The sequence below is a fragment of the Rhinopithecus bieti genome, unplaced genomic scaffold (assembly GCF_001698545.2).
Source record: "Rhinopithecus bieti isolate Rb0 unplaced genomic scaffold, ASM169854v2 scaffold_19276, whole genome shotgun sequence".
NCBI lineage: Eukaryota > Metazoa > Chordata > Mammalia > Primates > Cercopithecidae > Rhinopithecus > Rhinopithecus bieti.
Window position 1 is genome coordinate 584821 of NW_016809527.1, and position 26431 is coordinate 611251.

Consider the following 26431-nt stretch of genomic DNA (forward strand, 5'->3'; position numbering starts at 1 on the left):
ATCAGTGGATACTTCCTGTGGTAGTTCCCCAGTTGTAGAATGCACATTGGGGATTATGTCATAACTGGAATACCCACCAACTGGTAGGATCCCTCCCCTTCCCTCGTTCAGTACCCACAGTATCTATATACCTCTCCAAATAATAGAATAATAGTATTTTATGGGACATTTGCCCCCACTTAAACCAGCTTTCAAGAAGACCAAGAAAACAATAACAAGAACAATGACAACACACAACAACAAAATATGCACCTAGACAGGGGCTGAAACCTTAAGATAAATCCACTAAACAACAATCTTGATTGACTAGATTTTAAAGGACAATCTTGCATTACAAAATATTTCCTCACAACATCTCTGAAGAGTACATTCCCCTTTGTAATAAAATGTATCACAGGCTTGTGGTCAGCAAGATGACTGACTAGAGGTGGCTAACACTTGTTCCCCAACACATAAAAGGACCAAAACAAGGAACAAACAACTAAATTTTGACCAAAGTGACTAATGGACAGCACTGAAGTACAGTAAGGGGGTGGTGAAAACCCTGTGAGGCACAGAAAAGCAGGATGACTCTATAGAGAAGGAAACAAAACATCTTGTCTCTGCTACCTCCTCTCCCCAGTCTGGATTAGCTCAGAACCAGGTGAACCCTCTCCTTGCAGGGAAAAGTTTTCATGGGCCCTGAGCCCAGTTTAGGGAACTGCCTGGAGTTTGCACGGCTGTACTACTCCAGAAAAGAAGCCCATGTTGTATCCTACCCCCAACCCTTTTATTCGACATGTTACTGCACTGTGACATTTTGAAACCAGAGCCCCTGCTAGAGTGTGTTTTTCTCTAGTGGCCAGTAGCCACTGCACTTCTCCATCCCTGAGGCACTGACATCATTGCACTACGATCATACACAGTAATGCTCCATTCCCCAGCCAAGCTGCTGCAGTTCCTTATCCATGGGGAACAAGCGGCCTGGGAGGCACTCCATCTCCCCCATTTCATTTGTTGCTGTGCCCTGCTCCTGGCACCCGAGCCCAGGGCACTGCATGGGCTCAGATGCCAGGGTCACACCCTAGGCTCAGTGGAGCAGCTGTGACCCTGGCACCCAAGCCCAGGCAGTGCCCTGCCCCCTGAGGAATAGGCAGTCTGTCCCAGTGGAGAAACTATGTCTGGGAAGGTAAGGCAGCTGTGTCCCCTCAGTGCCTAAACCAGTCTGTTGCCCCAGCCCCAGGGAAATGAAGCTTTGGCCAGGGAATAGCTGCAGTTTGGCACCCTGCCCCTCCACGACCAGGTACTCTGGCCCAGGAGAGAAGCCACACCCAAGTCAGGAGAGAGGCTTCACTTTCTGGATGCCTGAATCAACCTGTACCCTGGCCCCAGGAAACTGAAGCTTTGACACATGCAAGCAGCCATGACCTCAGTGTCTAAGCCCTGGTGGTGTTCTACCCCTTGGAGACCAGGTGCTCCAGCCCAGCAGAAAAGCCACGCCTAAGCTGGCAAAGCAGCCTTGCACACTTAGACCCTGAACCACCTAGTCTCAGGTAAATGGAGCTTTGGCCCAGGGAGCAGCCACAACCCTGGTGCTTGAGTCCACATGGTACCTGACCCCCAGGGAAGCACAGCCATGGCTGATCTGTATCACCTTGTCCACTATGTCAAACTGCTGCAGCACCCCAATTCTCTAGATCTGGATCAGCCCTCTGGAGTATGCACGACTGAGGGGCCCTACGTCCAATGCATAGTAAAGCCAACATTGCACTGCTATTTGAACCCTAGAGCCCAAGCCATAGCCATGCCTTGCCATTCTTGGTTCTTGCTTTTATATACCCAGCCTCACAGGATTTGGGTAGCTGCTATGTCCCACCATTCCAGGGTCCAGAGTCACCACTAAGCAGTACCCTCTCTCCCGACGCCCAAGTTTTCTTTGTGCCCTGTTGGCTCTCCAACCCAAATTGCAGTTGTATCCTGCTCCCCAGAGCCTGAGCCTCTGGAACACCCCTTCGTCCCTACAGCATACCAGTGCTGTGTCCCAATATGCAGGATCAGAGTCACTGTTACATCCCTGCCATCTGGGCCTGAGCTACTGAAGTGCCTTGGAATCGCAATCCTCTGCTTGGTGCGAAAGCTAAGAAAGTAAACCTGCACCCATGTCACATGGGCCACAGTATTAAACAAGACACTGATCATAGGACCCCAGTTCCATTGCCACTCGAAGCACCTGTGTCCTTGAAAACAGCGCCACTGTGGCTGCCTGTTACCTATATTATACCCAACTCCAAAAGGAATTCAATTCAGCTAAGTCTTCGCACTGTGGGAAAAAATGAGAACAACAGAATCCCTGAAGCCCTTATTGCCAATAACCTTAACAATCTACCTTATCACCACCACTGCCACAAAGTCTTGTAGACTAGGCTATTAAGGTATTTACAGAAATTTCTGACATTGATTATAACTGAAGAAGTTGCATGATGGCTACAACCAGTGCACCCACCCAGAACCAGAATTAATGCACCTTACCCAACTGACACTATAGAATTCACCTGCAGAGGAATGTCTTTTACTATGAGAGCTACTCTATAAAATTATAAATGGTGATTGTCCACTAAATGCACAGATATAAACATGAGGACACAAGGAACATGAAAAAACAAGGAAACATGACACCACCAAAAGAACAAAATAATTATCCAATAACAAGTCCTCCAAAATGGAAATTGTGAATTGACTAAAAAGGAATTCAAGACAATGATCTTTAAAAGCAAAACTCATTGAGATACAAGGGAATGTCGACAGGTAATTCAATAAAATTAATAAAACTTCATGATCTGAGAGAAATTCAACAAAAGATATCATTAAAAGATATCATTAAAAAGAACCAAAGAGAAATCTTAAAGCTGAATAATTCAATGAATGAATTAAAAAACACAATTAAGATCTTCAATAGCTGACTACATCAAGTAAAAGAAAGAAATTCTGGACTTGAAAATAAGTCTTTTAAAATAACCCACTAAAGGGGAATTTAAAATTGAATAAATTAAAAGAGTGAATAAAGTGTGTGAGACTATGGGACACCAGTAAGCAAACACATACTTACATGATGAGAGTGTAAGAGGAATAAGAGATGAAGAAAGGCATAGAGAGCTTATTTAACGATATAATTGTTAAACATTTCCCAAGTCTCGGAAGAGATATGAGCATCCAGATTAATGAAGCTCATAGGTTCCCAAAAGGTTCAACCCAAGGAAGTCCTCCACAAGGCACATTATAATAAAAATATCAATGACATCATAGAAATGATTTTAAAAGTCCAGGAAATAATAGGATGATACAGTTCAAACACTGAAAGAAAAAAATAAAAAAACTTTCAATCAAGAATATTACACCTAGCAAAGAAATGAAAAGGAAATAAAGGATTTCCCAGACAAAGAAAAGCTGAGAAAATTCATTGCCACTAGATCAGCCTTAGAAAAAATGTTTAGAGCCAGGTATGGTGGCTCACATCTGTAACCTCAAAGACTGTGGAGGCTGAGACCAAGAGTTTAAGAGCAGCCTTGCCAACATAGTGAGACCCCATCTCTACAAAAGTTTTAAAAATAATCATAAAAAAATTACAATTAGCCAAGCATGATGGTATGTGCCTGTCATCCTACCTACTTGGGAGGCTGAGGTAGGAGGATCACTGGAACCCAGGAGTTTGAGGCTACAGTGAGTTATGATCATGCCACTGCACTTCAGCCAGGGCAACAGAGTAACAGTCCCATCTTTAAAAAAAAATGGGGAGTACTTCAGCTAAAAGTGAAAGGATGATAATTACTACCAAGAAAATATATGAAAGCATAAAACACACTGGTAGAGGTAAATTCATAATTAAATTCAGACTATCCCATGACTGTAATAGTGATATACAAATCTATCAAATCTCTAGTATGAAAGTTAAAAGTTAAAATGACCAAAAATGACTGTAGCCATAGTAACTTCTTAAGGAATGCACAGTATAAAACATATAAATTGTGGCAACAAAAATATAAATAATTAGGGGGAGGGTAAAGGTAAAAGGTATATGCCACCAAATTTAAGTTATCAGCTTAAAATGGTCTATTATAACTATAAAATATTTGATGCAAGCCTCACAGTAACTACAAAGAAAAAAGAAAATACTACAGAGATACATAAATGAGAAAGAGAAAGAAACCAAAGATTAGCACTACAGAAAATCACCACACCACAAAGGTAAACAAAGAAGAAAGGGAAAAAAAGGATCTATTAAACTACCAGGAAACAATTAACAAATACCAGGAGTAAATTCTTCCCTATCAATAATGACATTGACTGTAAATATCCAATCAAAAGACAGAGTGGCTGAGTAGATTGACGAAAGAAAAGATTCAACTATGGGCTACCTATAAGAGACCCATTTTAGTTTAAAGGACACACAGCTAAAAGTGAAGGGATGCAAGAAGACATTTCTTGCAAAGAGTAGTCAAAAGAGAACAGAGGTTGCTATGCTTACATTAGATAAAATAGACTTCAAGTAAAAAAAGTATTTCAAGAAAAAAAGATGGCCATTGTATAACAATAAAAGCATCAGTTCATCAAAAGGACATAGCAAATATAAATATATATATGGACCCAACATTGGAGCACTTAAATATATAAAGTAAATATTAATGAACCTGAAGGAATAAATAAATATCTATGTAATAATAGTAGAGGACATCAATACCCTGCTTTCAACAATGAATAGATCAAGCAGACAGAAAAATAACCAAAATATGCTGAAAATGAACTGCACTTTAGACCAAATGGACCTAACAGACATATACAAAACATTTCATTCAACATCAGCAGACTATACATTCATTTCTAGAGCACATGGCACATTCTCCAGGATAGACCATATGTTAGGCCTCAAAACAAGTTTTAGCAAATTCAATAATATTACAATTATATCTAGTATTATTTCCAACCACAATGGTATGAAACTAGAATCAGTAACAAGAGAAATCTTGAAATATTCCCTAGTATGTGGACATAAAAGAACATGCTCCTCAACAACCAATGGGTCAACGAAGAAATCAAAAGGGAAACTGAAAAATATCTTGAGACAAATAACAGTAGAAACATGACATATGAAAATGTACAGGATGCATCAAAAGAAGTTATCAGAGGGAAGTTTACAGCAATAAATAATAAACAAGAAGAAAGATCCCAAATAAAGTAAGGAGTTAGTAAAAGAAGAGGAAACTAAACTGTAATTTAGCAGAAGGAAGGAAATAATGACGATCAGAACAGAAATAAATCAAATAGAGGATACAAAAGTCATGGAAAAAAATCAATAAACCCAAGAGTTGGTTCATTGAAAAACTAAGCAAAATCAGCAAACCTCTAGCTAGACTAAAAAAAAAGAGGAAACTCAAATAAATAAAATCAGAAATGAAAGTGGAGACACTACAACAGATGTCTCAGAAATAAAAAGGAACATAAGGGACTATTATGAACAATTATATGCCAACAAATTGGATAACCTGGAGGAAATGGATAAATTCCTGGAAAATGCAACCTACGAAGGCTGAATCAGGAAGAAAAAGAAAACCTGAACAGACCATTAACAAAGAGATTGAAGTGAAGCAGTATTTAAAAACCTTCCACCAAGGAAAAGCCCAGGACCAGATGACTTCATGGCTCAATTCTACCAAATATTCAAAAAATAATTGTTACCAATACTTCCTAAACTCTTCCAAAAACTAGAGCTAGAGGGAATACTTCCAAACACATGTTATGAGGCCAGCATCACCTTGATACCTAAGTCAGACAAAGACACTGCAAAAAAAAGAAAACTGCAGACCAATGTCTTTAATGAACATTGATGCAAAAATCCTCAATAAAATATCAGCAAGCTGAATTTAACAACATATCTAAACCAAGTGGAATTTATCCCAGGAACTCAAGGCTGGTATAATATATACAAATCAATAAGTGTCATATATCACATTAACAGAATAAAAGATTAAAATCATAAGATTACCGCAACTGATGCAGAAAAAAGTATTTGACAAAGTTAAAAAACTTTTCTTATTAAAACTCACAAACTTAGCTATAGAGTAAAAGTTTGTCAATATAATAAAGGGCATTTATGAAAAACCCACAACTAACATCATAATCAACAGGAAACAGCTGAAAGCTTTTCCACTAACATTCGATTCAAGGCAAGAATGTCCACTCTTACCACTTCTAGTCAATACAGTACTGGAAGTACTAGCAAGAGCAATCAGACAAGAAAAAGAAATAAAAAAGCATCCAAATCAGAAAGGAAGAAGCAGAATAAACTCTGTTTGCAAGTGTCATAATTCTATATGCAGAAAACCCCGAAGATTCCCCCACAAAAATCTATTAGAACTAATAAATCAATTAAGTAAAGTTGAATTACACAAAATCAACATACAAAATGAGTAGCACTTCTACACACAAATAACTTAGTTGAAAAGAAATGTAAAAGTATCTCATTTACAAAAAAAAAAAAATACTTAGGAATAAATTTGACCAAGGTAGTTAAAGATTTGTGCACTGAAAACTATAAAACATTAAAGAAATTAAAGAAGATGCAAATAAATGAAAAGATACTGTGTTCATGGATGGGGAACATTAATATTATCAACATATTCACACTATTCAAAGCAATATAATGATTTAACATAATCCGTATAAAAATGTCGATGTCAATCTTCACAGAAATAGAAAAAGCAATCCCAAAATACCAAAACTCACATAGCCAAAGCAATACTGAGAAAGCAGAACAAAGTAGGAGGCATCATGCTTCCTGATTTAAAATTATACTACAAAATTATAGTAATCAAAACAATATAGAACTGGCATAAAAAACAGAAGCATAGACCAATGGAACAGAATAGAGAGTCCAGAAATAAATCCAATCATAACTGGTGAACTAATTTTCAACAAGGGCACCAAGAGAATACTATGGGAAAAGGATAGTCTCTTCAATAAATGGTGCTGGGAAAACTAGATTTCCACATGCAGAACAATGAAATTGAACTCTTATGTTACACCATACACAAAAATCAATTCAGAATGGAAAAAAGGTCTCATTGGAAGACCTGAAACCCAAAAAACTCCTAGAAGAGAACACAGGTAGAAAATTCCTCAACATTGGCCTTAACAATGATTTTTTTGATATCATACGAAAAGCTCAGGCTACAAAAACAAATATAAATGAGTCTATAGTAAACTAAAAACTTCTTCACAGCAAAGGAAATATTTAACAAATTGAAAAGGCAACCTACAGACTGGGAAAATGTATTTGCAAACCACATACTTGATAAGAGATTAATAATCAAAATTTATAAAGAACTCTTACAACTCAATAGCAGAAAAACAAATAACCCAATTTAAAAAATGAAGAAAGGACCTGAACAGACATTTCTCCAAAGAAGACATAAAAATGGCTAACAGGAATATGAAAAGGTACTCAACAGCACTAATGATCAGAGAAGTGCAAATTAAAACCACTATACGATATCGCCTTGCTCCCATAAGGATGGCTATTATAAAAAAGACAAGAGATAGCAAATGTTGGTGAGGGTGTGAAGAAAAGGAAACCTTTGTATACTGTTGGTGGGAATGTAGATTGGTACAGCCATTATGAAAATAATATAGAGGTTCCTAAAGAAATTAAAAATAGAACTACCACACAACACAGAAATCCCTTTTCTGGGTATATTCCCAAAGGAGATGAAATCAGCACAGATAAAGATATCTGCACTCCCATATTAACTGCAATATTATTCACAATAGCCAAGATAAGGGAAGAACCTAAATACCTATCAACAAATAAATGTATAAAGAAAATGTGATATGCAGTTGTTTCTCCGTATCTACTGGGAACTGGCTCCTCAACCCCCCCAAAATACCAAAATCTGATGATGTCCAAGTCTCTTTTATGGGATAGTATTTGCATAACCTAAACACATAACCTACCCATGTCTTCCTATATACTTTAAAACATTTATAGATTACCTGTATTACCTAATGCAATGTAAATACTATGACATGGTTATAATGCTATATTTTTTAAATTCGTATTATTTTTATTATTGCATTGTTATTTTATTAAAAATTTTTTATCCATAGTTGGTTGCGTTCATGGATGTGGAACCCACAGGTATGGAAGGCTGACTATATGTATACAATATAATATTATTCAGCTTCAAAAGAATAATATCATACTGTTTGTTACAACATAGATAGATCTACACAACGTTATTCTAAGTGAAATAATCCAGACACCGAAATAAAAATATTGCATGATTTCACTTAAATGCAGAAGGAAAAGAAAAAAAGAGCTCAAATACACAGAGGTAGAGAAATAGATAATGGAAATAGTAGTTACTGTGCTTGTAGGGGGAGAGAAAATGGAGAAATGTAGGTCAAAGGATACAAAATAGCAAATAAGTAGGATGAACACATTTACAGAATTAATACAGCATTGGGGATTGTTGTTAAATAGATTTTAGCTGCCTTTTCTAACAGAAACTAGGTGAGATGATAGCTATGCTATTCTGCTTCACTATAGTAACCATTTTGCTGTCCATATGTATCTCATAACAGCATGTTGTAAACCTCAAATAAACACAATAAAATTTGTTTTCAAAAAATAAAGTGCTTGCAAAAAAAATTAATGTTTTACACTGGAAAAAATGAACAAATGAAAAACCTACTCTATGTATCAGGTAGCCACAAATCCTTTGCTATTCCTCCCATAAAGACAGCAGGTTTATTCCCTTGAATCTGGGAAGATCCTACCATAGCTTTGACCAATGTAATAAGTGATTCACACAGTTTATAGGTATAGGCCTGAAGAGACTGGCCGCTTTCACCTCCTATCTCTTGGAAAACTCCCTTTTGTACCTCTGAGATCCATTTTAAGCAATCTGGCCACTCTGCTGTAGGACTACACAGAGAGATCTTGGAAAGGAAGAACTGCCCAGCTGAGGCCGGCCTTCTGGCCGTCTCTGCTTCAGACATGTGAGGGAAGCCTTCTGGGGACTTCCAGGCCAGCTTCGCTGCCAGCTAAACACCAACAAGTGATTGCAATCAACTCCACATAGAACATAATTGCCCAGCAACTTCCAGCATGAATTCCTGACCCACAGATCAGGAGCATAATATAATAATTGGCATTTTAAGCCCCTAAATTTGGGTCAATTTGTTATACAGCAATATATATTCAGAACACTGTATTTTATGAGCTCCAAAGAGAACTCAGGTTATCTCTTTTTCATTCTATTATTCCAGAACTATGCTACTGTACTAGAGAATGTTCTAAAAATGCCTTCCTCCTCCCCAGGGTTCCAGGCTCTAGTCCCCAGGACCTGTGACTGTGATAAGATAGCACTCTGGTGACTGTGTTCTTTTACATAACACAGTTGACCTACAGAGGAAGATTATCTTAGTGGACCTAATCCAATCAGATGTGTCCCTTTAGAAGCAGAGAGTTTTCTCTCGCTTTGGCAGAACTCAGAAAAGTCTGAAGTGTGAGAAGGACTCCATGCACCTTTATTCTTTTGAAGATGAAAAGGACCTTGTGCAAGTCCTGGAGAAGGGCCTCTAGGCAAAATAACCTCAGTCCTACAACCACAAGGAACTAAATTCTGCCAACACCTTGAAGGAGCTTGGACTTGGATTCTTCCCCAGAGCCCACTGGTAAGAGCCTGGTCTGTGCAACGCCTTGATTTCAGCCTGTGAAGCATAAAGTGAAGACCCAGCCATACCATACCTAAACTCCTGACCCCTGGAAACTATGACATAATAAATGTACATGAAGTCTCTTAATTTACAGTAATTTGCTACATAATAAAAATTAACATAGTAATTCAGGACAAAACACTCTGTTTCATTTTACTCCTTAATAAAATGGTAAGAATAGATTGGACAATCTTTTAAGTTTCTTTCAGGTACAAAATTTTATGATTTCATAATATTAGGTCATTTAGCCTTCCTGAGCCTCAGGTTTCTAAAGTAAAACATGGTTGCAAAACCAATTCTGGGCCAGTTTTATCTTCTGGGTAGTCTATCTTCTAGATCTCAAGCTCTTTGTGAACAGGGGCACTCATTGTCTTGCTCACCCCCTTCCCCTTGTATCCTGCCTGGCACCTAATGAGTATTCACTAAATATTTGTTGAATGAATAAATGAATGAATGAATAAATGAAGATTCAGTATAAATATTAATGTAAATATCATTTGACAAGAAAAGAGGCCTATGCCTATGTAGGATGGCAACAGAATAATGAGTATTACTTTATAATCTTGGGCAAGTCATTCATTTCTGTGAGTCTTAGTTTTCTCCTCTGTAAACGGGGAGATCCACTGATCCTCACTCTAGCTCACCCACTGGTTATTCCGATCACATAACATCATCAGTGTGAAAGCCCTCTGCAGACTTTAAAGTAACCTATACATAAGGTATTTATCTTGGTGATAGTTTACTTTTTAAGGTTAGGAATGTCCCTAAGCCACATGGGGTAAATTTATTTCCTAATTATACCAGAAATGGAGCACCTTCCTGCTGTTACTTCTGCAGCTGCTGCTTAGCAGTCTTGCCACCTCTCAGCAGAGGTGGTACCTGCAAGGAGACAAAGCCATTAGCATCTGCTTAAGGAGAAGGTGTTAGAAACTCAACTCAATGAAGACTTACTGAAAGATGACGATCTCTACTGGCAACAAGGGAATATGACAGCCTGTGGTATCACACCAAATAATCTGGGTCATTGCTTCTTAATCTGGTGTAAACCATTTTTTTTCCAAAGCTGTGTTTTGAGGAGCCCAATCTCTTGAAAAAACTCAAAAGAAAGATTCTATGGCCAAATAAATTTGAAAATATGCCAACTTGACCTCTTCTTTATTTAGCATTTTTTTTTTTTTTTTTTTTTTTTTTTTTTTTTTTTTTTTGAGACAGAGTCTTGCTCTGTTGCCCAGGCTGGAGTGCAGTGGCGCGATCTCAGCTCACTGCAAGCTCCGCCTCTGGGTTAACGCCATTCTCCTGCCTCAGCCTCCCGAGTAGCTGGGACTACAGGCGCCCGTCACCGTGCCCGGCTAATTTTTTGTATTTTTATAGAGACGGGGTTTTACCACGTTAGCCAGGATGGTCTCGATCTCCTGACCTTGTGATCCGCCCGCCTCAGCCTCCCAGAGTGCTGGGATTACAGGTGTGAGCCACCGCGCCCGGCCTTAGTTAGCATTTTTAAAAATTCAACATTTTCTAAACTTATTCAAACACAGATACCACTTCCATATTTTCCTCCTTTTCAAAGTCCTGTAAGATTCACTTAGGGGAACTCATTTTTGCTTAGTTTCTACGAAGTGCATAGAAAGAGGTGAGACCATATTTAAGGCAGTGAAGAGATCCAAGTCTGGTATAGCGCTTAGACCAGTGGCATCAGTATCACCCAGGACCTACCTCAGTTCTACTGAATCAAAAACCCTGGACACAAGGCCCAGGAATGTATGTTCAGAAAGTACTCTGGGTGACTGTGATGCCAATTCCAGTTTGGGAAGCAGTGTTTTGATCCACAGATCATGTCAGCACAGAGAAGAAATACTGAATCCTCTTACACCCAAAAGAGAGATCCCATTGATTCTCTGGTTCATCTTTCTAATAGCTATCAGAGAACATTCACTAAACCACAGCATCCCTTCTATTATTTTTCCCACTGGCTTCACATCACCTTAATGATAAGATACAAACTCTACTACTAGGTATTCAATCCCTCCATAATTTCCCAACATAAAGGTCTAACCTTATTCAATAACAATAAGGACAATTTCCCTAAGTGCTAATATTTGTTGACCATTTACTACATGCTAGGAATAGTGAATACGTATCTTGGGTGATCCTCTCAATAACCCTGTGGAGGAGATATTATCCTCATTTTACAAATGAGGACATTCAGGGCCAGAGGACACTGAGCACATTGCTTGCCAAGATTTAACCTCAGTCCTCTGGTTCCAAAGCCCAGGTACTTAATCCTGACTTATATCCTGTTTCTGGTTTCTGATTTGACATTTTTGAATAAAATTAATCCCACACTCTATTCTTCATAGGTACGTATTGTTTTCTTTAACGGAAAATCATTCTTTTCACTGCAAGTACAAAGCATAATCATCCCTCAGCTCCCGTGTGAAATGTCCCCTCACTTCAGTGCAGCAAAGGCTATGTTGTGATGTTCTAGGCACTTTACCCATCACTGAGGAAACATTGGTTAGCAAGGAAAACAAGTTATCTGCCTTTACCGAATTTGTGGTCCAGTAGGGGAAATCTGGGCTTAAACACAGCATTGCAAATATGGCCAGTGCTAGAAAAAATGAAACAGAAGATGCAGTAAAGGCATTTAATAGGATGGTGCAACTTGGTCCACTGAGTAAGACCAAATATTCCTAAGAAATCAGGGATGAATCTGAAAATTAAAGGATGAATAAAGTAATCCAGACAGAGGAAAGTATTTTTTTCTAGTCTCCCCAGGAGGAATGCATTTCTCTCACACTCCTCCTCTCTGCAGCATTTCCCTTGGCTACTCAAACTGTCTGTCTATAATATGGGAAGCAGAGTAGAACCTTTTTGATAGGGCTGTCGTAAGGATTACACACTTTAATATATGTAAGGCATCGACAATTGTATCTGGTATGTAATAAATGTTCCATGTGTGTTAGCTATTATTACCATCATTTTTTTCTTACTGTAATAGGTGATCTTGAGCAAGTTGTTCCACTAAGAGTGGCAAGTTACTAGGAATCAGAGCTTCTCTGTCAAGTGGGACAAGCTCTCCTAATTGACCTCCATGAAGTAACTTTGGGGAAATGGCTCTTCCTCCCATCAGATAGATGCGGTGTGCGAAGCTGATGGTGCACTGAACACTTTTGTCTGGTCGGTTACACTTCCACATGCTTCTATTTCCACCAAGTAACAAGCACACAAACTGAAAGTCAGTTTCACTTATTCCCAAACCTGTTTATGCCTGTTGTAGTTGCTACTATTATGTCTTATAATATAGCTAAAAACTTATACAATAACTAAATTAAAACTAAAATAAATCAATGAAATGTGAATTGCTTTTTTCTGTGGAAACTAATTTGAATTCAGTGGGAAATTCTATAAAGATGAGTTATTGACAAAAGTGACCATCGATTTACATAAAGGTGAAATAACAAAAATCCACAAACATTTAAGCTGTTTTTTAAGAGTCTAAGCTGTTGCTCCACTTTGAATAGACCGAAATTTGAAATGTTATGCAATTATGGTATGGTTTATGCAGGAACACTGGTAGAATGTTAAATAAAATATACCACCACCCTCAAACAAGATTTTGGTTTTACTTCAAGAGGCTGACCAAGAAATGTGCATTTATATGTTTTTAAGTTAAAATAAAATGGTTCATATATGTATAGCATGTATACATTTTAGGATTTCCTAGTGTAACTTCACTTTTTCAATTAACCAACAAACTATTGGTCTCCAATTCTGTCCAATAAAGAGCCTCATGCTTTGCCATTTTACTATGTGCTAACCCTGGCATCTGTGTTCTATTATTGGCTTTCCAAGGCTGGCTACTATTTTTCTCTCCATCATGCTATGTAGAAAATTGAAGTTTAAATGCCTTAATACTATGCCAAGTACTATTAATAGTAAATGATAGTCACACACTTTGGTTTGTCAGACTAGAGAGTCTGAAGTCCTAAGGTTCTTAAGTTCTTCTGTTTCTCTTGATTACATTTTGTTTGTTAGGTTCATGCTTTACTTTATGCAACAGAAACATCTACTTCTTGGAAATAGAAAGTGTTGTCATCAAATATCTAGGGTCTACTACTGCTGTGCTCTTGAAAATATTATTATTATTTTGAGACAGAGTCTTGCTCTATTGCCCAGACTTGAGTGCAGTAGTGCGATCTTGGCTCATTGCAACCTCCGCCTCCCAGGCTCAAGCAATTCTCATGCCTCAGCCTCCTGAGTAGCTGGGATTACAGGTGTGCACCACCATGCCAGGCTAATTTTTGTATTGTTTAGTAGAGACGGGGCTTCTCCATGTTGGCTAGACTGGTCTTGAACTCCTGGCCTCAAGTGATCTACTAGCATCAGCCTCCAAAACTGCTGGGATTATAGGCATGAGCCACCATGCCCAGCCTTGAATATATTAATATTATATCTGTATATTTCTTTACAAATATGAATAATTTTTACATATATCATATAAATTGACTAGGACATCAACTCTGTGGGGTAGCTATTCTTATTATCCTAACCATACAGATGGGGAAACAGAGGGCTCAGGTTTGGAGACTTTTGGAGGTCACACATCTAATAAATGACAGAGCCGGGACTGTCAGTCTAATAAACTGAAACTGACTTGAGTTCAATAAAATATAAGAATCCATATCCCTCTGCCCCACTGCAGGAGTCTATGGAGATGAAATCCAGAGGCAAGTAAGTACAGGGTTCACAGAGAAGAATCAAAATCAGTGTGAATATTGAGGGTCGTCAGAATAGAGATAACGATTATCTTGGTAGCCAGAGTCTTTCTATAGACACCAATTAAACACTGTATGGAGAAGGAAATATGTTAAAAGCTGACATGGGTTCAGAAGCTATGGCCCCAGCATCTGAGCCTGAAGTTGATGCCCCCAAGAGATTTTCATCTCAACAATGGATAATTACATTGTGCTTGGCTAAAGCTCGGACTGCTGGGTCAAGGCCACGTGAATTTGAGAAGCAAAAATAAATCAAAGACCAAGCATCATCAGAAAATGCTAATAGTTCTACTGTCTGCCCTCAAGTTAAACTTCCATGGATCTTATTTGCCTCACAATACTCTAATCTTTAAAAATAACCAGGTGATAGCCAGATGTAAGGAAGAAATATCAAATCACACTGACCTTAAGCACCTACTTGATGCTAGGAGTTTTACTTCATTTCATGGAATTGAATAGTATCTGTTTTTCCAAAGTAATAGACATAACAAGAAATAACTTTAGGATTTGGATTCAGGTCAGTTGAAGACAATCACCATTTGCAGTTTTGATTTTACCACAATGGACTGTCAGTCTACTGGCCTGAATTTTCGTTATGATCTGTTCCCAAATTCCCTGAGTGACCCTGGAAAACTCACTTACCTCCCTTTGATCTTAGTTTCTTCATTTGTGAATGAGGAAGATAATCTAAATGTATTCAACATATGTAGAAAGTACATACACTTTATATATGAACATGGAACTCAATTTGCAGAAGATTATGTCAACATGCCTTTGTGGCACATTCAGAGAAGCAAATAATCTATGTGTCCATTCATTGAACAAAGTTTTTTGAATGGCTACTGTGTGACAGGTCGTGTGGTAGAAAGCTATAAGAACAAAGTTATGAAGAATATAGGAAAAGATATATGAGTGAGCTGATAGTCTCATGGGAGAGATAGGCATTAATAAATAGATTTAAAAAGGGAAAATGGGAGTCAGGTGCAGTGGCTCAGGTCTGTAATCCTAGCACTTTGAGAGGCCAAGAAGGGACTATCGCTTCAGTCCGGAAGTTTGAGACCAGCATGGGCAACATAAACTGAGGTTCCAGCTATATGAAAAATTAGACAAGCTAGCCAGGTATGGTGGTGCACACCTGTAGTTCCAGATTCTTGGGAGGCTGAGGCTGAAGGATCACTTAAGCTCAGGAGTTCGAGACTACAGTGAGCTATGATCATACCACTGCACTTCGGCCTGAAGTGACAGGGCAAGACTGTCTCAAAAACAACACCAAAAAAAAGAAAAAGAAAAGAAAAAAGATATACTGGTACATTGGATGGTAAACTGGAACTTGGGTTCAATTAGAAAATTATAATGATAAGGAAGCATATAAAATAAGTCCTGAAACAGACTTTCAATGCAGGGACCATGTTCTTGAGGAAGGAATCTTTGAGCCTGAGATCTGAAGGGCAGGTAGAAGCTACCATAGTGAAGAACAAAAGAAAAAAAAGGAAGCACATTCAAGCAGAAGGAACAGCCCGAGTGAAGCGTTTGAAATGAAGGGCTATGGGGAGGGGGTTGAATTAGGCATTTAGTTAACTCAAAGAAAATTAGCAGAACTGTCCTGTCGCTGAGAGAGTCAAGAAATGCTATGGAACCCAGCCAAGGGGTAGGTGGGAACCAGATCATGGCCGATCTATTGGCCACCTCAGGATTTTGTTCTTTCTCCTAAAAGCAGTAAGTAGTAACCAAAAAGTTTTAAACAGGGATGTGACAAGATTGAATTTGCTTCTTAAGTAATCATTCTGACTGCCATGGAACATAGATTGGAAAGTGACTAGAGTGGACTCTGGGAGACTTAGTTAAAAGGCCATTGTAATTTCAGGCAAAAGAAGATTTTAGTTTGAACTATAAGCTACTCATTAAAATTAACTAATTAGCATCATCTGAAAGCAATGCTGCTCAAAGATTCAATTAATGACCTTCTCCCAATATTCTCGAATTGAACTATTATTCTCATTCTCTGTAAACGTTATGTCTCTTAGAGTTGGGAAGGACCTCAGAGATAATTGAGTCTTGTTTTTGTTTTAGCAAAAAGGAAGGAAGGAAGGAAGGAAGGAAGGAAGGAAGGAAGGGAGAGAGAGAGAGAGAGAGAAAGAGAGAAAGAAAGAAAAAAAGAGAGAGAAAGAAAGAAAGAAAGAAAGAAAAAAAGAAAGAAAGAAAGAAAGAAAGAAAGAAAGAAAGAGAAAGAAAGAAAGAAAGATCACCTTATGTTCTCGAATGAATTTTAATTCAGAATTTCGATAAAGAAAACCGCTAAAGAACTGCTCTAGTTTAAGGTGAGGTACAATTGTTCACTGCTCAGCCTTCATTCCACCTCTGCAAGTCACGATTTCTCTACCCAGTGCTCTCCAGAGTATCAGTTATAGGTTTAGTCCAGCCCACACAGGGCAGAACAGGACTTGAACTCAGGTCTCTGGCTTCACGAAACAATGCATTTTCATACACCTAGAGGCTAGGTAATGATGGTTGGAGGACCAAGGCACAGTTGCTTGTATCTTTAAATGCCTTCCAGTGGCTGACACAAGATTGGAAGATAAGGTGGTTAGTAAACATTTATGTAATTGCACAGGAACTGGCTAAATTCAGCATTGCCCAAGATGACTTTGCACTTCTTTTCTTCCTCCCTCCCTCCCTTTCTACCTTATTCCCCCTCTCTCTTCTTTTTTTTGTCTTCCTTTTCTCTCCTCCATCCCTCCCTTCCTTCCGTCCTTCATCTCCCTTTTGCCATGACAGGCAATTTCCACCACTATGCAATGCAGTTTTTAGTCTTGGCAGGTCATTTAAACACCTTGGATCATCTTGCCTCCGGGATTGGTAGAATAGCAGAGGAGTAACAAGAAGGGATTCTGGTGGGCTTGAATCCTGTCTTCTACCTGCTATTTAATAATCAGCAAGTCATTTAACATTTCTATGCCTTAATTTCTCTATTCATAAAGTGGGATAAATTAGTGCTACCTCATAGGGTTATTACAGTGATTAAATAAGATGAAAGCCATAAGACAGTGGCTGGTGCATGGTAAATGCTTTGGAAGTGTTAACTATTAAATGTTGCCATGAACCTGAACTCAGCCCCATTCCCATTCCCTTCCTGATGTGTTTGGCTTCAACTTCACCCCAATTGCATAGCCGCCTTTCTACAGCATTCAGAATTCACAAATTTATACACTACCCCTGGTGAGCTCCATAGTGACCCTCTGAGGTAGGCAATCAGAAATTATTATACCCATTTTACAGGTGATAAAGCCAAGGCTTAAAAAGTCTCAGTGTCCAGTAATAGCTGAGACCAAACTTAAAGCCCATCTTTCCCTTTTTAACTGCACAGGGTAAGGATCTCCTGGTGGCAAGACAAGCCACAGGAATCTTACTGTGGATCCCTGCCTTTCCTTGATATGTCCAGCTGCAGTCTGACTCTAGGGCCAACTCTCCTGCAGGCTAACAGAAATCTATCACAGTATCCCCAGATCCTCAAACAGAACCTAATACATAATGATTACCCAATAAATATCTGGTCGGCCTATTCTGGTCCGCATCAACAGGTGTGGTCTGGAATTCTCTGGCTGCTGTCCTCTCAACAAGCACTGGGACTTGGGGTGGGATGAATCTTACTTATGCTCATGCTTCCAAAGCCTGGCATACAGTAAGCTTTCAGGAAATATATGCTGAGTTGGACTGCACTGAACCCGGCCTCTTCTGGTTACCTACAGGGAATATGTCTTTCTGGGTTTCTGCTTGGGCTTGAGAGTTAATTCAGGGCTCCATGTTCAGAGCCATTTCCTGCATCTCAGCACATTAGAGTCTATATATTTCAATGCTGGTCTACTACCCTCAACCTTGATCAGCAAACCCTGCCTTTGGCTTTACCACATGCTAAACCAGGGCGCCCCAAACCGAATACAGTCACCTATCTGCCACTGCACACTGCTTAGACAACATGGGTTCTTGCTGCTCTGCACAGTGATCTTGACCATCAAGTCCAACAGGAAAGTCAGCAAAATAAATCTCATCTGCTCCTTACCTGCCCAAGTGACCTTGGATAAATTAATCACATCTGCCTTATCAGTTCCCTAACCCATAAATGATCCAAGAGCATCTACTTCACAGAGATGGCATGAGTATTAGATAAAAAATATATGTCACCAAAGCTCAATTTCATTGGGTAACTAATTACTGAGTGCTAAGAAATGTATATGCCAAATACCAGTGCTTGGGGAAAAAAAAATAAGAACAATACCTAACATGTATTGAGTGCTATCCATGTGCTACTCAAGGTCCTAAGCAATTTATGTAGATTAAAGCATTTAATCCTGAAAACAACCTTATGATGTGGGCACTATAATTAGCTCCATTTTACAGACAAGAAAATTGAGGCTCCAAGGTTTCAGTAACTTCCTCCAGACTTACAATGTAACCAGGTGACAAAGTTGGAATTTCAACCAAGGCAATCTAACTCCAGAATCTTTACACATGGCCAACTCTATTGCTTGTTATAATAGCTGCTCAGTAAGTAGCTGTTATTGCTTCATTATTGCTGTTATTATTATTAATCTTATGTTCCCTACATCTGATACTCACCTCTAGCTCCAATTCTACTCAATTTCGATTGTACCTCATCTCCAAAGTATATGTCCCCTCCCCCCATAATGAACAGCACCTCCCAATACTCATACCCTTGAAGTGAGGTTAGGCTTTTGGCCAACAGAATGTGGTGAAAAGAATGCTCTCTGACTTTGAAGGCTAAGTTGTGAATAAGTCTTACAGCTTCCACTTGGTCTCAGAACGCTCCCTCTCTGAGCTCAGCTGCCATGCTGCAAGAATCCAGTCCCCGTGGAGAGGTCCTGTGTGGGTACTCCAGCGACAGCCCCAGCTGAGCCCCCAGCTGACAGTCAGCATCAACTGGCTCTGAGAGTGTGTCATTGTGGAGATGCAGCCCAGTCAAGCCCCCAGATGACAAGAACCCCAGCCAACTAGAGATACCCTCAGCTGTACCAAGTCAACATACAGATTCATAGTAGAAAATAACATACTGTTGTTTTGAGCCACTAAATTTTGGGGTGAATTGTTTTACAACAATTGATAGCCAAAATATCCCTTTTGTCTTCCAGCCAATACTAAGTTTCTAGCAAGTACTGAAGCCAAGTTTTAATTAGCTGTAATTGACCTCTCACTAAATCTAAATCTTAACATTTCTTTGAAGTAACAATAAATTAACATTTATTGACCTTGTGTACATTATTAACCTTTCTGTGCCTCAGTTCCTTTATCTGTAAAATAGGAATGGTAAGTGAGGAGGAAATTAGTTAATCTCATATAAGATGCTAAAGAACAGTGCCTGACCTTTAGAATACATACACTAAGTGACAGCTCCTTCCCTTCTGTCTCTTACTCTCTCCCTTCCTCCCTTCCTTTTAACTGATTTAGGCACTTTACCAAGGCTATTTAAATTTTAAAATCTTAATCATCATACTTAACCTGAAGGCAAGTGTTATTATCCCCTTTCACAAATTAGGTGCAGGGCCTTACATAAAATTCTGTGTCTGGTAAGTGATGAAGCCAGGATTCGGACCAGTCCATGTGTGGTTAAGGCCCTGTGCTTGTTCCTTCTTTCCCTCTCCCACCTCACCTTAACAATGCCACCTGTTTGTGAGATAAGTAAACATCTCTGTGGCACCTGCTGCAGTAATGGCACCTGCTCAGCACGCTCATCTTCCACAGACTTCAGCAAGCAGACACATTGAAACCGTGCAATCAGCTCATTTGCAAATACCAGCTTGCTCAGCTAGAGGTGGCCCAAGGTTCCCAGTGTTAGCACCTCTACCTGACACTGCTCTGTGCCACAGAGGTGCCCTGCAGTGTGAGAAATGCTCATTAAAGCCTCACATTCAGATGTCAGGAAGCAGCCCACAGCCAGGCCAAGGAAGTTCATCTCTCCTGGGAAGGCTTCAGAGGAATCGGCCACAGAGCCTAGAGTCTGTGTGCTCCCACCCCTCGGTACCAAGCATTCAAAACTCCTCAAATTAATATAATTGAGTTACCCACCAATGGTGGAATGCCAGGCGTCCTCTCCAGGTGAGAAGAATATTATGATTAGGGCAGGTTTTCTCCTCCTTAGGAAGAGAGAGAGCAACACTGTGAGCTCTTTCTTTGAAGGACCCAGTGATGATAGAACATTTTTAGCTATCTACACCTGACAACTTGCAAAAGGAGAGCAGAGACTTATTCAAAGATGCAGACACCTGCACTGAGCATGGTGAAGTGACTTGCCCCAGGACACACAGCTTACTAATGGTGGGATATAAATCCAGACTCCTTGACTTTTCCCAGTAGTACTCCTATTACCCAGCTTTGTCCCTCCTTCTTCCCTTGTAATGCCTGTCCAGCTATCCTCCTTCTAAAATCCTCTCGAGTCTTCCCTGAACTTAGCATATCTGATGATGCTTGGTGCTCTGGAGATTTCACTCACCTTTAATAAATATGCCTGCCCAATGTCTTTGGACCTTTGGATCTTATTCTCATAATGGTGAAACGTTGCCCTCCTCAACCAGATTTGCATCGAGCTTCATTGCTCCTTGGGATGCACAGCTTCTTCACTTAAGATCTGATCAAAAGCTACCTCCTATAATATTCTGGGCTGAATTACATACCCCTCCAAACTTATATGTTAAAGTCCTAGCCCCCAGGACCTCAAACTGTGACTGTGTTTGGAGACAGGGTCTTTAAAGTGGTAATTAAGTTAACATGAGGCCATTTAGGTCAGTTCTAATCCAATATGACTGTATCCTCTTAAGAGAGGTGGCATGGTGGCTCATACCTACATTCCCAGCACTTTGGGAGGCCGAGGTGGGTGGATCACCTGAGGCCAAGAGTTTGAGACCAGCCTGGCCCATATGGCAAAACTCCATCTCTACTAAAAATACAAAATTAGCTGGGTGGGGGTGCACGGCTGTAATCCCAGCTACTCGGAAGGGGAGGCTGAGCAGGAGAATCGCTTGAACCTGGGAGGTGGAGGTTGCAGTGAGCCAAGATCGCTACACTGCACTCCAGCCTGGGTGAAAAAGCGAGACTCCATCTCAAAAAAAAAAAAAAAAAAAAAAAAAAAAAGAGAGAGAGAGGATATTAGGACACAGATACACACATGGAAACACAGGGAGAAAAAGACAACCATCCACAAGCCAGAAAAAGGGGCCTCAGAAGAAACCAAGCCTGCTGACACCTTGACCTTGGACTTCTGGCCTCCAGAACTATGAGAAAATAAATTTCTATTGTTTAAGCAACTGAGTCCATGGTACTTAGTTATGGCAACTGTCATAAACTAATACATATGGGGTCTGATTGACAAAAGAACCCCTCCCCACTCCTGCTCTACAAGACATCTTCCACAGCACTGTTCCTGTGTGCATTTCTGAATTTCCCACAGTGCTCAATGCGGGTCTCACGGCAGATGTGCGATGGATCTAAAAGGAAGCTTCTTCAGAGACTTGTTCGTGGTAGCAGCCTGAGCATCTGTTGTGCTTGACAAGAAAGCAAGTTTGTGACCTTTTCTAATCCCTGCTTCAGCAGCATTGCAACAAGAAACTAGCAAAAGAAATTCTATTTGATCTGCAAAATAATATAATTATCACAAGCTAGATGCAAAGCAGTGGGCTCAAATTTGGAGGGAATGGGGAAAACAGAGATGAGCGTGAATGTCTGTACAAGGAGGAGGTTTCATAAGGCGGGAAAGAGACAGAAATACGCTGACCAAGGAAAGGATTTTAGATGAGTAGGAATCTAGAATGAGAAACCTTCTATATTGACTAGTACAGTCCAGAAAGACTTCATGGAGGGAACAACAGCATTAGCTCTGACTCAAGGAAAACAAGAGAAGAAAGGTGCGCCCCATCGGGGTAATTAGGTGGATGAACTGCTGTAGAAGACGGCCATTGTTGTTAAGTGCTAGTAGAATAGGCTGGCTAGGAGGATAAGATTTTGATTTATAGATTTATTTAGGTTAGTTCAAAATCATCGCGGTTTTGCCGTTACTTAAAAGTAATGATAAAACTTAAAAAAAATGGCAAAAACCACGATGACTTTCGCATCAACCTAAAATAAGTGGCATCTTGTCTCTCTTACATCAGAATTGCTAAAGCCTGAGCACCAGTAAGTTTTGAAGTCAGATATTTCTTCGTTGTGAGAACTCTCTGTGCACGAATACCCCTAACCCCTATTATGATAATCAAAATTGTCTTGAGATATTTTCAAATGTCCCCTGGGGAAAACGTCACCCCCAAGTGAGAACCACTGATTTACACTGTAGCTTTGGACAAATTACTTGACCTCTCTGTTTCCATTTCCGGATTTGTACAACAGGGTAGCAATCATATATATAAATATGTGACTGACACAGAGTATGCTAGGTGAATGTGAATGGACTTACTCTTTTAAGAGTGGATCTTTTTTCTTAGAACTAAATTGAAGGTAGAACCCCCAAATATGCAACAAATAAGAGCAGAGCTGCTCTGTCTGAAGCAGGGTGGAGAGAGAGCCCCAACCTACCCTTTTTGCTGTCCTGTGATGCCCTTTTAGAAACCCTGGAGGCCCCTCTACAGTAGGAACTACCAGCTGTAGATCAGAAATGCTCTGGAAGAATAGAGTCTGCAAAACCTGGATTCACATCCTGGCTCCTTCCTTGTGTGTCCCTAAGAGAGTAATAAACCCTAATTCTGTGGAGGCATGGGCCCTGTCTTGTCAATCTCTGTATTCGCCACCATCTAGCAGAATACCCGGTATATCCAGGACAGGGCTGGGGCTAGCGGGGAAAGCAAGGTCGCCAGGCACTGAAGGTGACACTCTCTCAGGTGAGGACCCTGCACTCCATGACCCTGCAAGTGAGTGTCTCCTGACATTTTGTTCTACAGGTACCTTATTTGTGTCGCTCACTCCAGGCTCTGCTCAAAGGATGTCATAAATAAGGTGGTGAATGATTAATTAGTTAATCCAGTTTCTTCACCATTAAGACGGGGATGCTAAAATTGGCTTTGCTCAGTAATTTTAAAATTAAAAAGAAAATATATTTTAAACAGGATAATGCCATATAGCTATCAGGGCTAGTGGTAATTCCCCTCCTCAGTCAGGTAAATCAGACAGAACACAGATGCTGAAAATTCATGGTACATTCAGGAAACAATGTGGAATCTGAAACAATGTGGAGCCAGTAGGTGAGGACCCAGAGGCGATCCAGAAAATTGTTGGTCTGGACCATGCAGGGTCCTGCTTGCCACCCCGCAAATGCACCATCTGCATTGCATTTCACTCTGCAGCAAGATAATGTAGCTCACGCCAGGTAGGTGCCTGCGGAGGTGGAGGTGGTGGCAGCACTTACCTCTCTCTAGGCAGCTGGTGGTTGGGATTGTGGCGACAGCGTACACTGAGGCCGAAAAGCTTGCGGGCAGTGCGTTGGATCTTTTGTCTCTGTGCCTCTGTGGCACTCTGCAGGAGCTTGTAGCGGTTCTGCAGGTCCCAGTCATTGCCCCAGTGCTGATGGATGCTCCCGATGGTCAGGAAGTGGTTGCTGGGGAGGCGCTTCATAAATGATTTAAACTCATCTAATGAGAGACAAAGGCCGAGAGAGAAGGGCTAAGCATGATAGCAACCATCTAAAGTTGCCTCGAATGCTTAGTCTCACTTTCCAATAAACCAGTCCTACAAACATCATTTTTTTTCCTGAGGGCCACAGAACATTGCATTAGTCTGTCCTGCCCCTGCTAGAAAGGGCAAAAGCTACTATGCTATCTTATGAAGGGAATCTGCATACTGCATTCTTGTTTAAGACAGGGCTTCCCAAACTTCTGGCATCGGAATATCAACCTTATAGTAATGTTCACATATTATTACATTTGCTTAACATGTTATTTGAATCAAGTCATTGTTTTTTACTTAAAACTCAGAAACAAGGCTGGGTGCAGTGGCTCACACCTGTAATCCAAGGACTTTGGGAGGCCGAGGCGGGTGGATAACAGGTCAGGAGTTCTAGACCAGCCTGGCCAACATGGCTAAACCGTTTCTACTAAAAATGTAAAATTAGCCGGGGTGGTGGCAGGTGCCTGTAATCCCAGCTACTTGGGAGGCTAAGGCAGGAGAATTGCTTGAAAATGGGAGGCAGATGTGCAGTGAGCTGAGATTGCATCATTGCACTCCAGTCTGGGCAACAGAGCGAGACTCCGTCTCAAAAAAAAAAAAAAAAAATCGAAAACAAAATGTTTATCGAATCTTCAATGAAAATTACTATTGCATGCCTTCAGAAGATGGTAGCTGTAAAAATAAATATGATGAAGACAATGTTAATAAATTCTAGTCAGACACTGTTGCCTGCTAAATGATCAAACTTCCATGCCTGCTCTCACGTTGAAATGCAGGAAATCAGCAAGTGTTAGAGAGGTGTTAAAGGCATGCTAGCACCAAACTGAAACCTTCTCTTTGATGTAATCTGCAGGTTTGACAGAGAACTGAAATGGACCAACTTCCCCACCCGGTGATCCAGTGTTGTTGGAAGTTGTATATGTGCCCCATCTAGCATCATCTCACATTTCAAAAAACTCCAGCTGAAGAGATGGTGACAAACTCTTGGGTCTCCCGGGTAAAGGTTTCTGCCTCAGTTTGTGATGCTGAGTTTCAGAATGTCAACTTAGTACATCCATAGAAATTATCTAGCTCAGCTTTCTTGTTCTACGAATAGGAAAACCAAAGCCCAAAATGGGAAGATGATTTTTTAAAGGTAACGTGGCTGATACATGACAGGATCCAGGCCTGTGTCCTGAGTTTTTGTTTTCCAATCTAATAATCCAATCCGCTGTAATTCTAATCCCTATCACCCCATCCCTGGAAAATTAAAAATATCAAGGGGTTGATCATTTTGTAGGAAAAAAGGCCAATCGTTGGATTTATATAAATATTATAAGTCTTCAGCCTAACACTTTCACTTCATGTTATAAAACCTCCAAGGACATTTTAGGTACACTATGCATTTATGCTTTCATTTTATTTTTAAAAATGCTTACATAGCTCTTGACAGGCACCAGGCACAGTGCTAATCACCTAACATACACATTTTATAGCAAACCTATGAGGCAGGTATTTTAGCGCCCCCATTTTAAAGAAACTAGGGCACAGAGAAGTTAGCGAACCTGCCCAAGGTCAAATGGCCAGTAGATAGGAGAATTAAGACTTGAGTCTCGCTCCAAATCCTGTGTTCTTACTTAGTATATTATATTTTCTCTTGACATATAAAAAAGGCAATCCCGAGGCTCAGTACATTGGGAGAAAATAGTAAATAAAAGGTGATTAAAAAATATAGAAGTCTCTGACTCCTACAAAAACCTCAGGCACTTCATTATAGACAGCCAGGCAAGAGTTGGAGTCACATCTTGAGTGCTGAACAGCTGTGGACCCTTATTCTCTCAGCTTCCCCATATGCTAACAGGAATAATAGTATCTAATCAAATGCTGAGAATGACATAGTGGCATAGGACTGCATCTACCTAACTAGTTCCTAAGACATAAAAAATACTCGACTGATGGTAGCATGAGATTGACAGAGTGACACAAGACTCTGCACTGATTGATTGACTCAGTGAGCTGGCTGAAGACAGGAGATAGGCCCTGATGACTCTGTTCTGTTTGGGACAGCTGGACTCTTCTCCCATGGAAAACATAAAGCTTATCTTGCAGAGGGCTCTGTGGATGCCAAAGGGGAACACAGGCTTTCCAATGAACCCAAATTTGGTTCTGATAAGAAAATAGATTTAAGAGTTAAATACATTAACTTCCTTTTTTTTCTTTTCTTTTTCTTTTCCTTTCCCCTCCTTCCCTCCCTCCCTCCCTCCCTCCCT

At 40.0% G+C, this 26431-nt stretch overlaps 1 protein-coding gene across 1 annotated transcript in view; it reads right to left on the reverse strand.

Moving 5' to 3' along the window:
* The window catches only part of BRINP1 (BMP/retinoic acid inducible neural specific 1), a 206334-nt gene that overhangs the window by 12549 nt on the left and 167354 nt on the right, over positions 1-26431 (reverse strand). The window contains exon 7 of the mRNA XM_017889683.1: positions 23926-24148. Coding sequence (XP_017745172.1) covers positions 23926-24148 — 223 coding nt within the window. The remainder of the gene's footprint in view (positions 1-23925; positions 24149-26431) is intronic.